The 15,108-nt window shown below is 37.3% G+C and overlaps 1 protein-coding gene across 2 annotated transcripts in view; it reads right to left on the reverse strand.

The window, feature by feature from the left end:
* The window catches only part of IGF2BP3 (insulin like growth factor 2 mRNA binding protein 3), a 169,622-nt gene that overhangs the window by 137,088 nt on the left and 17,426 nt on the right, over positions 1-15,108 (reverse strand). For both annotated transcript variants that reach the window (XM_034760624.1, XM_034760623.1), the window contains one exon: positions 5,250-5,298. In XM_034760624.1, the coding sequence (XP_034616515.1) occupies positions 5,250-5,298 (49 nt within the window). The remainder of the gene's footprint in view (positions 1-5,249; positions 5,299-15,108) is intronic.

Here is a 15,108-nt window from a genome sequence, read left to right on the forward strand (position 1 = left end):
GAAGTTTTCAGGAAGACAACATAAAAGTTTACATTCGGCTCACGTTTAAAAAAAGTTACCTTGTTTATAACATCCAAGTTTAAAATTTCTACAGAAATTTTATGGCTTAGACGCTGCATACATTGGAGACCCTCTTGTTTGTCACTAGTGAGCAGGACAGTTCAAAAACAATGAAAAATAACAGTAAAATCTTACATTTTGCCTCCCAGAGCATCTGATACCACCAGAGTTGTGCAGCAGCCTCTCAGCAAGTGATTTTCTCTAAGAACTCAGTGACAACTCTTATCCTTCACTATTCATTTTAATGCCTCCAAATAAAGAGAAGAGGGTTGACACTGTGGCAGGAACTTTAATACTATGCATGATGATACCATATAATAAAAACAAGAATCTCAAAAAAAAAAAATCTTAAATTCGGTTAATTTCAAACGTTACAATGCAAGTAAAGATATTTGTTATCCTAGTCTTCCAAGAGTAAACCATCAACTGAGACAACTGAAAGCTCAGCCACAAGTCATTCTCCTTCCTTGATTCCAGAGTGAGCTGAGATTTGTACAACGCCTACCACAACAGTGCCCAATCTGTTGAGGTCTGAAGATGCTACCATAATATAAATGTTGTTTAATGCTAACACTCATACATTCAGGTTAAACAGTCGCATATTTTTGTTGAGATGTCTAATCTGATCTATGACCAACATGGTATAGTGAGGAGGCAAAACTAAGATCTGGCCTGCCAGGACCTGATTTTGGGCAGATTGTGGCCTCAAATGTGTAAATCCATTGTATTCAGACAAAAGGCAATAAACTTCATTTAAGCTATTTTCAAGTGTTTGTCTAAACGCACAAATTCATATAGTTTTCTGCCAAGTCTCCCTAGCACAAAACAGATTACCAAGCTCCTCGTGAAACAGTGACCTGCATTTAAAAAAATAAGATTGTAAGCTCTTTGGGGCACCTATTTGGTACGAGAAGGGGAATGCGAGAGGACACCTAGTACAATGGGCCCTTGACAGTGGCCTGTAGGTACCACCACAATACAAATTACCAACAAACTACAAGGCATCAGCGTATAACGTGTTCACTGACCATTCAATACAGTGATACATTGGTCTGGTTTCTCTTATATAAAATGCAGCCCTATTTTTAAAATCCCTCAGAGTTCCTTCCTTTCAAGGGAACTGAAAGAGGACTTTAATGCAGAAAACAACAATATAGGATAACCTCCTTAAAACAACAGTATTAGAAACATACTAATTCACACACAAATATTAGTTTCTTACCTTGTAACCTGGTTTCTCCAAGTCCCTCTATGCCAGTGCAAGCAGTTGATTGAGTTCTCTCACCAGCATATGGAGACAGGAAAAAGCAAAGATTTTGTACATTGACACCTTCTCTCTACGAGGACTGACTGGTTAGAGACTTTGCCAGCAATATAATGTAATGTTTTCAAAACAATACATAAAGAATTAAAACAGCCCCAACTCTACCAATGCAACAAAAGAACCATAAAATAAATGGATTAGCACAGAATGACTATAAGAAAAATAGGTAAAATTGTTCCATCATCCGTTATGCCAGCCCACAGTGTGGGCACTTGAATAGCAATGCCCATCTTCAGCAGAAACACTGGGTACTTTGGGGCATGGGGCAGTAGCCAGCTGCAGCATACAGGGCTACAGAGAAAGGTCATGCAAAGAGGTTGTTCTTATAAAGAGACAGGCAGGGATCCCTGCTCAAGGGTTTAAAGTTTTCCTACTCTCCCCACCAAGCAAGTGGCCACAAGAAAGGCAGTTTTAAGGATGACAAATCCAAGACCCTTCCAACAGAGTTCAAAGGGAGCTCTTGCAAGAGCTTTTAGCACCAGGATGTGGTAACTACACAGATGAGAGAAGCTCTCCCACTGATGTAGGAGCATCTTCACTAACTGTAGTGCTGTACATGAAGACAATCCCGAAGTGTCTAATGAATTTAAACTTTGCCTTTTTAACATCTAATTCACACACAGAGACCCTGAAGTTCCTCATGTCTAGCTGACTATGTGTGTGGAAGCAGAAGCATTTAGGAGAAAGATACTGCAGAGGTAATTCCAGGACACTTCTCTTATACCTTCCTATACCATTAATAGTGAACATGCTCCTCTTCAGCACTTGCTAGAAGCTTTTTTATGTGACTGAACTCACCCCACCTTTGTGCTAAGCAGGTACTTCGCAGAACGCCTCCTGAGAGGTGGTCCCTATGATGAGGAGAGAAGCTCTCCCCTTGACATAGAGCGGTCTACATGGGGGGATATAACTTCATCGCTCAGGTATGTGTATTTTTCACACCTCTGAGAGATGCAGTTATACCAATATAAGTCTGTAGTGTAGACCTGGCCTTAGGAACCTTTTGGAAAGACACAGCCCATACAGAAAGATGCTCACCTTAACTGAAATGCAACCAGAATGTCACCATAAAACAGTTACAACATTTTGGGGATCAATTATACTAGGAGTTGAGGGAAAGCAGGACAGACATCTACCAGTGAGGTCAGAAATATAAAGGTAATGATATACCTTTTAGTGAGAGAGACTCAGACCAACAGACTGAGGTACACAGAGGCATTTCAAGGAACTGGGCACAGCCAGCACGACAAAAGTTCAGAAATCTGGGGAAAGTTTGCTACTGAAGAATGGCATAACACTGACACTACCTGCTACCATTAAGCCCTTACCGACCAAAAAACAAAACTATTAAAAAAACCTCAAAACATCCACACATAACCAAAGCCAAAAACCCTACCCTCCCAGGCAGAGTTTTTACCCCCAAAATAAGTAGCATTGCCAAAGAATCCACAAAGTCCACTAGAGAATTTGCTATTGTATTGTCTTTACATGGAAGGCATTCAGTCACCATGATGATGGGGGCAGTATAAAACGCTAAGATATACAGATGGCTACTGTCCAACTTGGGGAAAACACAGGAGTGACCTGTAATTAAGGTGACCAGATGTCCCGATTTTATAGGAACAGTCCCGATTTTTGAGTCTTTTTCTTATATAAGCTCCTATTACCCCGCACCCCCGTCCCGATTTTTCACACTTGCTGTCTGGTCACCCTACCTATAATGGATATTCTTATTCACAGATTCCATGGCCAGAAGGGACCATTGCGATCATCTAGCCTGAGCTCCTGCATTAAACACAGGTCATAGAACTTCCCCCAAAGCAATTCCGAGAGCATCTCTTTTACAAAAACATACAAACCTTGATCGGGGCACTGCAACAATTTCTGTAGTGGGAGTGCTGAGAGCCATTGAACCAAACTGTAAACCTTGTGTATGACGGAAACTACTTCAAGCCAGGGGGTGCAGCAGCACCCCCAGCACTCCTAGTTCCAGTACCTATGATCTTGATTTAAAAATGGCCAGTAATGGAAAATCTACCTCAACCCTTGATAAGTTATTCCAATGGTTAATTACTCTCGCTGTTAAAAATGTACAGCTTATTTCTAGTCTGAATGTGTCCAGCTTCAAGTTCTAGCCAATGGACTATGTTAAACCTTTCTCTGCTAGACTGAATAGCCCATTAAGTATCTGTTCCTCACATAGGTACTTATAGCCTGTAATCAAGTCACCCCTTAGCCTTCTCTTTGTTAAAATAAATACATTGAGCTCTTTGAGTCTATCACTATAAGGCAGGTTTTCCAATCCTTAAATCATTCTCCTGGTTCGTCTCTGAACCCTCTCCAATTTTTCAACACTTCTTAAATTGTTGACACCAGAGACAGACAGTATTCCAGCAGCAGCCAAACCAGTGCCAAATACAGAGATAATATAACCTCTCTATTCCTACTCAAGATTCCCCTGTTTATCCACCCATCAATCACATCAACCTTTCTAGCCACAGCATCACACTGCAGCTCAGGTTCAGTTGATATCCATTGCGACCCCGAAATCTTCTTAAGAGAGAATCCCTCATCTTGTTCCTAGACATTTACATTTAGCTATATTAAAATGCATACTATTTGCTTGCACCCAGTCTCCTAAGAGGTCCAGATTGCTCTGAATCAGTGGCCTGTCCTCCTCATTATTTACCACTCTCCCAGTTTTTGAGCCATCTGCAAACTTTATCAGAGATAATTTTATGTTTTTTAATCAAAATGTTGTGCAGTATCTTATTTTGCAACTGCCAGATTTGACAATGAAAACCAGAAGGAGGGGATAGGTGAACAGGGCTGTGCATCCAAAGAAGTGGGCTGTAGTCCACGAAAGCTTATGCTCTAATAAATTTGTTAGTCTCTAAGGTGCCACAAGTACTCCTGTTCTTTTTTTAGGGCTGTGTTCATAGCACACAAACCCCTAAATGAGGAGCCTGAACTTGAGAGAGCCCGGTCTCCATTCTTCTAATTGAGAACAGGGCAAAACCTAGTCTATATTTTGCAGATGAAGTAGTTGCAGACAGAAAGACAACTGAACAGGTTTGGCCAACCTGCTTCATCAGACGAATGACATTGTAAGAACTTAATTCTTTACCCACTCGGATCTCCATCTGCCAGCATGACGACTTACCATCAGCTAGGCTAGACTAGAGGGACACTTGAAAAATACACTTACTATAGTTTCCCACTGTATGTGTGTGTAAAACAAAGATTTCTCTTCATAAGAACCCATCCTGCTCCTACCTACTGTAAAAATCACAATAGTTTATTTGTGGCATCACACGCAATTGCTATGGAAATGACTGGTGACGGAGTGGATGATTTAATTGTACTGTATAAGCAAACCAGTTTCTATTTGTAGAGTTACCATTATGTTACCACCCGTGGAAAGGAAAAAAAAAAAATATTTGAAAGACAAAAGGCCTAGTATTAAAGTTTTGCTGTTGAAAGTTTTTTTGCCGAGTGTTTAAATCCAAACTTCCATAAGATTACTGAGTTCATATACCAGAAAATTCTGAAAGGGACAAACCTTCTGTCAAAGAGACTGACTGAATCAGGACGTCAGTATTCACCCAAGAATCTATTTCAAAAAAATGTATGTTAACTCAGAGAGTAGAAATGAAGACAGTTATCTGAATTGCTTAGAAGGCTCTATTGTTCACACTTTCAAAGGATACCATGCCCTCTCTCCCCTCTCCCCCAAGAACAGAATGGGGCATGTGTGAAGCCAGCGGAGGGAAGGGCAAAGGCATGAAGTCTTGTGGAGGAGGAAAGAAACAGAAATATACAGCTTTAGATATGGATGTCTTAATTTTAAAATGTGAAATCCTACCTCCCATTGCAAGTGAGGCGGGATATTTCTGATCTGAAGTTTCCGACTCCTGCAGACGAATTAAAGAAAATAGTTAAAAAACAGAAAAAGCATCATTAATAGCAAAAAATGTACATTTAAGCATATTTTCTAATAAATTAGGCAGAAGCAGATCCACAGTACACAAAGGCAAAACAATGAAGTGCAAAGGGAGGAAGTCAGATCAAAACCAATGTAAGTCTAAATCCATCAAACTGTTACAGTAATATTTGTTTTACATGTGGCAGCTGTGATGTTTCATAAAAGCATGTAGCTTGAAAGCTATTTTCATTAAACCTTTTCAAGCACAACACGAGTATCTAGCTTTTTGTATACAAAAGCATAAACAAAATACTAGTTTTCCACCCCACACTGTTTTTGAGAAAAAATGTTATACCAGGAGGTTTCCAAGAGGAAACTTCAAATATTTACTGCATTCTACAGCCCCTGCAAAAAGAAAAACAAAAACAAAACCCCTGGATAAATAGGTTTGGTTTGAGATTAAAGGGCTTGCCTAACTGATCACATTAACACCTGAATTCCTGACATTTTTTGCCTCCAAAGTAGAATCACTATATTTTCACGTCAAATTTATATTCGCTTTCAGTCACTTATCTAGTCAATAAAATATTTATTTTGAAGTACTACAGCAAAGCCCAATAATGTTCTGACTAGATTCTCGGCCAAATCCTTTGTCTCCTCCCTTCCCCCAAAGCAAAAGAACAAATAAATGCCAGAGATGCCACATAGCCCCTGGGATTCTCAAGAATGTGTAGATTAACACAGCTCTAGCTGTACTCAGGTAGAGTGTGCACGCATGTGGCCGGTTAAGCTATTCTTGTAAGAAATCATGAAAATTGATAACATTATACCATAAAAAGAATCACTAAAAGCCCTTTGGAGGGATATGGGGTGCAACTAAGTCTTAGTTGGCTAAGAATAGCTGAAGAAACACTTTTGCCTCAGAATACATAACAGCTGGCTCAAACACATACTATTTTGCTTTCCAATGTTTTAAAAGTTTAAAGTTTATAAAGTGATCTGTATCAAAGTTTTGTGATGTTGCAAAAAAGTAACAAATAATTTTTAAAAATAAAACAAACATGTATAGCCAAGTAGTGTCTTATGACGAAGCAGATTATGCTCACTTCTAAGGATATTCTTGCCCAACAATGGCATGGAAGCGTTCTTTTTCTCTATGCAAATTTCTTCTAGAATTGACACCTTCTCTCACCCTCACTTACTCACCTTTCCAGCTAGTTTTTACATCTTGAAATACTCTATTCAAAAGGCCCCTTGTATTAAACCAAACTCCAGTTGTATCCTTAACATTTTTGGTGCGTGAAGGTTCCCCTCAGAAGATAATTAACAGGCCCAGTATTCTAGCCATACTGTGTAAATAGCCCACTTCCATATCATCTATTTTTGATGGGCAATTAAATTGACTAAAATAGCTATCTTCTCAAAAAAGTTAACTCTGAAGATGAACGGATACCAACTGCAATGTAACTGTAGAAGTATTTTATACAAATCTACTTTCTTAAATAGGTAAAACACATATTTGGCCACCTCATGGTGGAGTTCACAATCACAAAGACAGAATAAAAGTGGTCTCCAGTATAAATAATTAATAAACTAAACTAGACCTCTGAATTTTGATTTCCAAGATTTGTAGAACAAAGTCTGCTGGTAAAAGTCTGGAGCTACTTCAGCCTAAGGAGCAACGTGAAAAATATGAATACACCTCTACCTCAATATAACGCTGTCCTCAGGAGCCAAAAAATCTTACCGCGTTATAGGTGAAACCACATTATATCGAACTTACTTTGATCCGCCGGAGTGCGCAGCCTGCCCCCCCAGAGCACTGCTTTACCATATTATATCAGAATTCATGTTATATCAGGTCACGTTATATCAGGGTAGAGGTGTATTTGGAGAAATCTTTGCAATCTCATGCAACTTTATTGTTAAAGGCTTTTCATAATAAGATTAAAAAGTCTACCTTTGTGATCCACTGTCTTGCATTATCAAAATATTCTTACTCATCAACACAACAGTAAAACTGAATGGATGAATGTATATTTTATAGTCAAGTCTGTAATCACAGTTTAAAGTATTAGAACATTCCAAGGCAAAGTACCAGTCATCTAAATGCTGTTTAATGTGCTTCAAAAGTGAGGAATGTTATTATAGTCTTGCTCATTTGTAGATTCCAATTAAAATTCACTAGAGAGCTCTGAGTGTCATTACTTGCTATAGAAGGATCCAAGATATACCACATGACAGCAGATGTAACTGAAAGAGCTCAACACGTGATACAGAACTAGGCAATAGTTATTCTGAATGTATATCAGCTGGTGAATTTTATGTACATAGATCCCTCCTTCCATTTCATCTAGCACAAAAATCCTGTGTTTCTTCAATTTTACCTCAAAACACAAGACAACATAAAAATCTAGTTTTATGCCCTTTTACCAGGTCTCAATTTTCTTCTCTACTAAAACACAAAAAAAGTTGATGAAAGTTAACTTGGCCAGTCAGTTTATTTCCACACAGAGAAGCATTTGTGGGGGAGCACCATATTCCTAAATGACCAGATCCCCTATCATTTGTGGAGATGGGGGAAATCTAGGGGGATGGAAAGCTTTCTGAAAGCTAGACTCAAAAAGGTGCATCTTTCACATTATGCACTTCCAAATTTATGGCAATAGTAAGACACTTAATACCCTGTGAAAGTGAAAGGTCACATTTTTTAAATGAACACTTCACATTGTTGCTTATAAGTTTAAAGTAAGGTCAGTACAATCAGCTGTACCATTCAGCAGCCATGCTCCAAACATAACAGCCCTAACTTCAACTCTGTTGACTGCCAACAAGACTTTTACATCATCTAGTTTTTCTTATGCAGATCATAAAAATATAAGTAGAAAGGTTGGGGGGAAGGGGTGGAATCCTTTCACATTACTGTTGTACTGTAGTCAATGGAGTTAGAACACACACACACACGCACAAAGTTCAGTCCACACCCAGAGTCGTAATGCAACTAATGTGACAGAGAGACCACAGACACTTTCTAGAAAGTGAGTGCAAAAAATATTTCTTCAAAGTAAAAAGGTTTAAGGCTTTTCACCCAAAAGCAATGGGGGGGGATAAATGCATGAGGCTCTCAGTTGCTCAAACTTGGACAGGATTGTACCTACCACTGCTGTTGTACACTTTGGCAACATTGTTTAACAGCTTGTCGTGCCAATAATATTTTATTGAATTATGTTCATCTGATCTGTGTACACACTCCCATTCAGGATCACCACACAATTTTACTTCAATAACTTCTGAGAAAGTATCATGAACCAAACCACATGGAAAATCTGCTAATATGGTCCATAGACAAATCCTGGTCACTGATTTCAGTGAGACAGACACCACTATCTAGCTTTCATTAGACCAGGACTTTTCTCCAAGAAAATACACACTTAGGGTGCTTAAGGTATGGAATTCTCATTTTAAAAAGATGCCTCAATCCTGGGGGGATGGAAATCTCAATCTCATTCCAGAGACATTTTTCTATTTCAGTAACCATTAGCTCATGTACATCCCTTCTAAATGATGCTGCTCTCTTTGGCAAGGTATAACATGCTAGATTTTAATACTATAATGTGATTGTGCTCCTGGGTCATGCTCAATCACTTTTGTTATATTAATATTTATTAATGAATTAATTTATAAAAATTAAGACAACTGCAGTCACCCAAGATTTAAAGAAATGACCGAATCATTCTTAACTTCATGAAGGTTTTACTTATTGAATGAAATTTTTGGCGATAACCTGATACCTAAGAGTGTGTGGGCATCTTAATAGAGCTTTATAATAAATCTAATCATTGTGACCAATTTCTCTGGTTCACTTGAGTTATACAGTTAGTTACTTATTAAAATCAGACATATGCGTCTGATCTTAATAATGTGGTGTTCAGATAATTTACATACATCTAACTTTTGAAAAGTATGTTATTTCTCTCTCTCAAAATACACACAACAATCCTCTACCAGAGAGAATGAAATATACATTTTTTTAGTTCCTGTATTAGACTTCCTCTGAAACTGCAACTGAAGAAAAGAACTGGATAAACTCTAATACTATTATTTCAATTACACTTTTGGTGCAGTGTTGGAAACTGGATCCAAATACAAGTATCAACAGTGACTTGAAGAAATACATGAACAGATTTATACTATGCCCACATCAGTTTTATATGCTTACAGATTTCACTGTGCTCACTGGCAGAGAAAAGTGCAGTTCTTTATTAAGTAACTATACAATGGTATGCTTAAAGTAGTGTAACACAGATTACTCAACGAGCCCACGAAAGCTTATGCCCAAATAAATTTGTTAGTCTCTAAGGTGCCAAAGGACTCCTCGTTGTTTCAATTAATAAAGCAATTTTTATGTATCTTAGAAAGAACTTCTGAATGAGGATACATTCAAAACATGTTTAGGGACCCACAATGCCTGTGGCCAAGGAGAACCCTAAAGGTTTAGAACAGCGCTAAGCAGAGATTGTAAATGAAAGGAAATACTGAAATGATTTGCTCCCCTCACCTCCCAAGAACTTCTTTTGGGGTAAAGATGCTCAAACACTCGCCATGCACATATCTCTGGCTTAAATACATTTCAGCATTCTCATTCTTGTATGATGAACTGGGTGATAACTGGCCAAGGCAAATTCATAGATGTTTGCGTTTTTTCAGGGGAGGGGAGATTACGATGTTGCTGTGCAAATGTGTTTACAAGGAATACCAAAAACATCTCCAACTTTTGCTCAGAGTTCCTAATCTTTATATCCAGCATTTTACAGCAACTGATTTTGCTTCTATACTGCCATTGTGCGCAAAGCCTTTTACAAACAACTCCCATAAAAATAATAATAAAAAAAACCACACACCAAATACTCGTATTTTAAAACTTAAAGTTGAGATTTGTTACAAATAGTATATGGTCTAATAAAGGACTGGAGTATCTAAAAAGCTGTCCAGATATTCAAACTGGATTAGCCAGACACAGTGAGTGTAAAGCTAAAGATTCTTGTACCAATACAGCAAATTCCTGTTAATAAATCAGACTTCAAATGATTTTTCTGGTTGCCGGAAAAATAAACATGACATTTATATTTTTAATTATTTATTACACCTACTGTTTAACCATAAAACAAAAATTAATTAAAATGGTTATTAATGCCACTCTGTAGATTTTTGTTTTTTAAAGCTACTCTATTTATCTAGACAGTGCCTAATGCTCTTCCCACAACAGTTTCAGCCACCGTGACAACGGAGTTACTTCTGATTCATACCAGTGAGAGGGAGAATCAGGCCCACATTCTACAGTTACACAAATTAATTATTCACAAGAACTCACAATATTCTCTGTGTAGCAAATATAAAGCAGTCACACCAAGCACCAAAGTAACATCACAGTAGGGGATTTTTTAAGCTAGCAATGGAATAGCTTTTCCTGTAATTAATATTGCAGTGAATTTGCTTGCCAGTTAAGTCAGGTAAGTGATTTTGAAAGACTGGGAAGATACAGTAGTTAAAATTTAATTCCTCTTTTTAAAAAGACATATAAGAAATTAAGCAAAACACAAAATCCTTTGAATGAGGATATTGAATAAATGCTCCATATTTTAAGTCACCTACAAGTTTCAAATAAAATTGTGGCCCCACCAGTTCATTTGCTCCTAATGAGCAATTCTGATAAATGTTTTAAAAACCAAGTTTTGTTTTAATTCCCTTTGCTAAAAGGAGAATTTACACTGCATAGCTTTTAAAAACACACACACACACACACACACACACACACACGATTGTTACCCTGGAAACTATGTTTAGAACTGACAAATGGCTAGTGAAGTTTTACATTATTTCTATAAAAAGCTAAGCAATTTCTAATGTGTATTTCTACACAACACAATAAGGGGAATAATTGCTATATTTTACCTAATTTGGGCCATAAGCTCATAAAACCAAACAAAATGCTTGCCAGCAGAAGGAATATTGGGGAACAGGCTTCAAATACTTAAGTTGTCAACATTATAATATAGTTAATATTTAAGATTAATTTTTTTCTGAAACAATGAAATATTTTCCCCCTCAAAATACCAGATGAGCAAGTTTAATGAAATTGTTCAACAAGAAGAGATAGTTGCTAACTACAAGTAGATTCTCAAATGCTAAAACACAGATACACCATAGCATCTTTATTTTAATGGAGAGGGGCATCCTTGAACTGCAAATCCTACTGCCGCAATTCAGATTAAAAACACTGTTATTCACACAAATGGAGGCCTAGGTAACAAGTTATGTGTTACACAGCTGCCGCACTTCCCCTCCCCCAGTTTAAGAACACCATGCGTCACTACATGCAGAACAGGAAAGGTTTTAAAGTTTCAACAAAGATAGATCTCTTAAAAACTCAAAGCATGCTAGATTTAAATTTGAGGATCTGATTCTAATCTCAGACATGATGCATGTCTCATTTTCCTTTCGCGCATACAAACCCAACCACAGAAGCAGCTTTGGAGAGTTGCATACATCTATATGCAACATTCAAGACGAAAATGTGGCCCTTATCTTGTCGCACAAAGGAACATCCCGCTCTCCCTTACAAAAATGTCAAGGTATGATCAATTGTTTCCCCCACACCCCAGATGTACACAATACCTGTGTGTGCTTGGATCTCTCTACCCGAGATTTTTAAGAGTAACACTGAAGTACACATATGGACAATGTTTTATATCTCTCCATTCTTATGTCACAAACCACCAGCCATGCTACTTGACACCAGTGCAGCAATTTAGTTTCAGTCTAGGCTTATATTCTAAGAGAGAAATCTTTTGGTGTGTGAAAGGCCAAGCCTCTCTCTCCCCTTTTGTTTTGCAGACTAGATTTTTGAGGGTGGGAGTTGCTTTGGAATGCATGAAACCTAAAGGCTATTATCTATCAGCATGTCCAAATTAGTTCACACTGCATAGTCAAATCATAGGCCTGTAGTCCTTACATTTATAAAAATAAATTAGGTAATAGGCTTTTAGCTAAGGCCACTTCAAGACATAATTTTGACTATTTTTCTAATTAGACTAATCGTATATTCATTATTTGTAAATTCCCAAGTGTGGACCATAAAGAGATTTAATATGGAAAATAATTAAAAGACACTGCAACTATTACCATATTTCAATTTAAATTCTCAGTTATTTAAAGAAAAATACTTCCATTTTCCAGGAATTTTACCATAATGAAATGCTGTTTTAAGAGTTTTAACTTGTTTAAAAATTGATACACCATGCTGTGGTGAGTTCTATCATACATCAGTAAGAACATGATCTTTAATTTTGCAGCCACTGAGTTTTCAATGGATCTGTGGATGCTACTCCACAGTCCCCTTTATTCCCCCCCACCTCGCTCCTTTAGAGAAACTTCACTTTTATTGAAAGCTAGATTCTGCCTGCCCCACCCTCCTCTCAGATGAAGGATCTGTATTCTTCAAACAACTGTACCTCTAACTAAACTCATTTTGTTGACCGAATGCTTTAAAATTATACAGGTTTTGCCACTTCTCCCACTCCCCACCAACTCGTATCTGGATCATTGTAAGTTGTCCACCTAAAGACTACATGAAAAACCAAACACAATGCCTTTTGCCAGCAGAAAAACACTTGCAAATATGCAAAAGGATTGTTTATGAATCATCTTAGCTGCATAGCCTTCTAATCCTTTTAGTAATAGCACACAATGCTAACTTCTTTCCCACCCCCAACTTTTTTTTTTTTTTTTAAACACCAACATAATTAAAGGCTCTTCTACCTCCTCAAATATTTTAGTGGTGCCTACTAGTGCTGCTGGCGTTGAAGCCATCAGCATTTCCATTACAAACCCAGTTTTCACAGATTTGTATCAGCCATAAGAAGTGGCTCCAAGCTGAAACTTGCATACAAAGTCTCTGCTGCAAACTGTAGCCGGTTTGGAGGGACTGTGTTTAAGGAAAGGAGACATTTACAATCTTCACTAGCAAGTTCTGCTATTTTTACACTTCAAGAGGGAAAAAAAGTCATCTAAGCATATATTAAAGCCATTTTTAGGCAAATATAGGCACTAATGCCTGTAATTAAAAAAGTCAACAAGTTACTTCACTTCAAAGAGCAGCTGCTGAACAGAAACAATCAAAACATCTATTTCACAGATATTCTCAGAGAAGTTATTGCCTGTGTGCCCATCAGCTAGAAGCTTGATGTAAATATGTATGGATCTATCTCATTGACCACGGTTATAAAGTCTGGGGGAGGAGGGGATTTTTGGTGAGATGAGATGATGTGGGGTTAATCCAGGAAGGACGAGTCACTAAACGTCCTGAAGACTAAATTTAAATAATCAATGAGTGCAATAATATTTATAGTTAAACCTACTATTCTAAGTATTTCCAATCCCATGTTCAAAAATCTTGAGATTGGCTTAAAAACAATACATTTGCCTTCTGGTTTCCTAGCCTTTAATGTCACATTTTCAAGGTTCTCTCCACAATTATAAGGGCTAGAAACTTTTTACAATGGAATCTTAGATTCTCACATAGTCACATGATGCCAGAATCCAGAGCTTTGAGAAAAATAGATATTGTGATACTTGGTCACAGTACATTCTGCTCTTCAGGCTCAACAGCATCAAGTTAGCAATTAAGGTTACCCTAGTCTCTCTCCTTTGCTATTACAAATTTGATTCTTTGAGTGTTTGGAGAGTTGTTTGTTTTAATACACCAGTGATACTCAGACTGAAGCTCGGGAGCCACAAGCGGCTTTTCAATGCGCTTCTGTGGCTCTTTGCAGCACGTGATATTAAAACACTGATTTAAATTATTAACCAATCAGTATGCTTTTACTATGTTAATAACCAATTGTAGTTGATAAAATAATACTTGGTCATTTTGATGCGATAATTATTTATATACATTATAGACATACGCACTAAGTATTTCATGTCATACTGTTTAAATATGAATATATAGTACTATAGTAAATGAAACAATGAATTCACACTACTGTGGCTCTTTTGGGTAATGCTGATCACTAATTTGGCTAATGAACCACTGAGGTCTGAGTATCACTGTTATACACAAACCTGTTTTCCTTTTACAGAAAAAAAATTGTTTTCTCTCTCGTGTTGCTATATGAGAGACCCTGACAAAGATGGGAAATGAAGCCCCTGATCCTGGAACGAGCTCCATAATGGAAGATCACCAGACTTTACATGACTACACAGGGAATGAAACTAAGTGCTGGAAAATGCACAGACTAAACTTAAAACAAATCTTAGGTGGTGTAACAAGAGTGGGCGAACATTCAGAAAAGTGTAATTTTCAGTTGAAATTCACGTTTGTGAGACTAGAGAGTTTACAATGACATTTTGGAAGATTTGTAATTAACGTTAGGTTTACCTCTGATAAAGGTGAAAAGTTGTAATTTGATTAGGCAGCTCCAGATTCAGATTATTTTCTTTGACTAGATGGCAAAAATCTTAATACTTTTAATGCTCAGAAGTATTGTTTTTTTAAACACAGAAGTATTAGCCACAAAGAAAAACTAAAAGCAGAATTTATAAGAGCACTCAGTTCTTCAAACACAGTGTTTAAGGTATTGTCATATGATTAGTGACTATGTTTTAAGTTCTATCTAGCTTTTAACCACCTCTGGTAACTGGAAGTTTTAGCCAATAGGGACACATTGTGGAAGTATAGTTGTATGGATATACAAACACACATTGTTTGCGTTTCTTAAATAGGGAGGTTTTATATAAA

This window comes from Trachemys scripta, chromosome 2 (genome assembly GCF_013100865.1).
Source record: "Trachemys scripta elegans isolate TJP31775 chromosome 2, CAS_Tse_1.0, whole genome shotgun sequence".
Taxonomy (NCBI): domain Eukaryota; kingdom Metazoa; phylum Chordata; order Testudines; family Emydidae; genus Trachemys; species Trachemys scripta.